Source organism: Helobdella robusta, assembly GCF_000326865.2.
Source record: "Helobdella robusta unplaced genomic scaffold HELROscaffold_9, whole genome shotgun sequence".
Taxonomy (NCBI): domain Eukaryota; kingdom Metazoa; phylum Annelida; class Clitellata; order Rhynchobdellida; family Glossiphoniidae; genus Helobdella; species Helobdella robusta.
The window spans coordinates 4660641-4663569 of record NW_008705512.1 but is presented as its reverse complement, the minus strand read 5'-3'; the positions used below and the strand labels follow the sequence as shown (position 1 = coordinate 4663569).

Here is a 2929-nt window from a genome sequence, read left to right as displayed (position 1 = left end):
CACATCACTCACTGACTAACCTCAATATTAACGTACATGACTATAACTTTTTGCATGAGGAGCTGTTCAGCATCGATGCCATCCGTAGCGACTCCACTCTTGCAGAATCCACGGCAGATCTTTTCCGGAACCTAATAATAATAATAACAATAATAATAATAACAATAATAAACACGACAACATTACTACTACTAGTACAAATGATAATTTTTATAATTATATTAATAGGAATAATAAGGATACAAATCTGGGATCTGATGATGATGACGATGGCAATGATAATAATAAAAATAATAATAACGATGATACTACTAAAACAAATATATAATAAATATATACATAATATAATACAATAATACTAATAATAATAAATGAAGTGGCACTAACAAATTTCTCGCCCAAATCATCCAATACCTTGGGAACAAGTTTGTCGACAATATCATTGCACTGAAAAACAATAACAGCAAGAATTTATTATTATTCTTATTATTACTATAATTATTATTATAATTATAATTATTTAATTATTATCAAGAACACAGAGGCCTACCTCAGGTTGGCCAATAATAAGGTTATTGCAGATGTACTTTTTCAACTCTTTTATTATTTTTGCCTGTAATTAGTGGAAACATAATAATAATAATAATAATAATAATTACTATTATTATTATGATTATTATTAATTATTATTATCATCATAGGAAAAACACTACAATAACTATAGAGTGGGTTTCAAGTGTTTTAAAAAACAAGGATTCCTGAAGACAGGATTGTGATGTGACGACGATGATGATGATGATGTGACGATGATGACGATAATAATAATAATAATACAGTTATAATTTAATAATAATAATAACAACAACTTTTTGAGCATCGCCAAACAGCTTAACTTTGATGTCCCCGACAAACTTAATGCAGTCCTCACATTCAGGGCTACCAGCCTGTGGAATGAAGGAGCAAATGAACGAATGAATGAAAGAGTGAACAAATAAAAGAATGAATGAAAGAGTGAACAAATAAAAGAATGATTAAATGAAAAAATGATCGAATAAAAAAATAAATGAAGGAATGAATGAATGAAGAGAAACCAACTACTGAAACTTCCTTGATCTTCTTATTATCAGTGCACAACTTCAACATACTACACACCACTTTGGGGTCCTAGGAATAAATGAATGAATGAATGGATGAATGAATGAAGTAATGGGTGAATGAATGAATGAATAATTGGACAAATGCATGAGTAAATGAATTGAAAAATTGGCAATCCAACTGGGAAATGATTCAATATATAAACGATTATAAAAAATACATGGTGGAAAATATTATCAAATCAAGCAGATAAACTATCATAATTATGAATGGACGAATGCATGAATGGACGAATGAATGAACGAAAGAAAGAACAAATGAATGAATGAATGAACATACAGCATGCTTGATGAGATCAATCAATTCAGGAAGATAATCTGAGATGACCTGCTTGCACTTTTGAAAATGAAAAGAAATATTTTTTTAAAAATAAATAATGAATATTAATGAATAAATTATAATAACGATATTGAATAAATTATAATAATGACTATTAATTAATGAAACTGCATGTATGTGTGTATGTATGAATGAATATATATAATCTCATATAATTCATGAACATACCAAAAGAAATGATATGCATGTATGTATGAATAAATGTATGTATGTATGAATGAATGAATGAATGAATGAATAAATGAACAATCTCATATAATTAATAAATATACCTAAAGAAATGATATCATATCCAAAGTCATGTGTCATAGGAGTCAATTAGAAATTAGTAGCACCAAGAAATTATCATCACATGAAAAAAATTCATCACATGATTACATTTCTTTAACAATTCTCTAATATGGATAAATATAATTACTTTGCATACACATGCATACATACACATGCAAACACACACAAATACTAATACATACATACATACATACATACATAGATACATACATAGATACATACATACATACACACTTATACCAACATACATACAAATAAACATACATACATACATACAAACAAACAAACAAATGTACATACATACATACACATGACCAATAATTTTGGATATTTTTTTATTGCATACCTCTTGAGAAGTTTGATAATCTGGAATTAGTCCACACAATGTAGTCAGAGCATTGGAAATTTTCGCCTTTGAAAAATCATTGGAATGAATGGATGAACAAATGAATGAACATATGAATGATTGAATGAATGGATGAATGAAAGGATGGAAAACTAAATAAATAAAATAATTCAACTGGTACCAACCTCAGTGTCACCCTGTTTGATGAACTGGACAACTTCCTTCACAACACTCTCACAGAACAAGCAAGTTTCAGAATCATCCTAAACAAATTAAAATTAATAAATTAAAAGCTATATAATTAAACAAAAAATAAATTAATTAAAATATAGAAACATGATTTGAAAACAAAAGTTTCAGATTTTTTTTGTTACTTTTGGTGGCAGTTCATTAAGCCAGGCAGTTGCCTTGCAGTGCTCAAAGGCTGAACAGGATTTGGCATTTTGAAGACTACTGCACCAATATTTCTGTCCCGTACTGCATAGGTCGGCCTTTTTTCCATGAGAAACCACTAAGCCTAAATAAGGATTTGAAAATTATAAAAATTTTATCATCAATTATTGATATTAATTGATTTTTATTGAATTTAACAATTTTTAATATTTAATTTGAATTTATTCAGTAGATTATTAGCAGAAGTTATGGGAAATAAAATAAGATTAGTAGTTAATTAATTAGTTGTAGAAGTAGATCAGTGAGAAATCGTAATTATGGTGTCATAGAAGTACTTGGCTTTGTTTGGCCATCATGCTCAAGCATGATCTTGCATTTTTCAATTTAAAAATTTAATTAAATGAC

The 2929-nt window shown here is 28.0% G+C and overlaps 1 protein-coding gene across 1 annotated transcript in view; it reads right to left on the bottom strand.

Annotated features, from left to right (window-relative positions):
• HELRODRAFT_166388 (hypothetical protein) overlaps positions 1 to 2890 on the bottom strand; it is a gene marked incomplete at both ends in the record, with an annotated part of 6233 nt that extends 3343 nt beyond the window's left edge. Inside the window, 9 exons of the mRNA XM_009033322.1 lie at positions 21 to 131; positions 388 to 447; positions 551 to 613; positions 867 to 944; positions 1096 to 1164; positions 2132 to 2197; positions 2317 to 2394; positions 2506 to 2648; positions 2860 to 2890. Of these exons, the coding sequence (XP_009031570.1) occupies positions 21 to 131; positions 388 to 447; positions 551 to 613; positions 867 to 944; positions 1096 to 1164; positions 2132 to 2197; positions 2317 to 2394; positions 2506 to 2648; positions 2860 to 2890 (699 nt within the window). The remainder of the gene's footprint in view (positions 1 to 20; positions 132 to 387; positions 448 to 550; positions 614 to 866; positions 945 to 1095; positions 1165 to 2131; positions 2198 to 2316; positions 2395 to 2505; positions 2649 to 2859) is intronic.
• Positions 2891 to 2929: the final 39 nt, after the last annotated feature.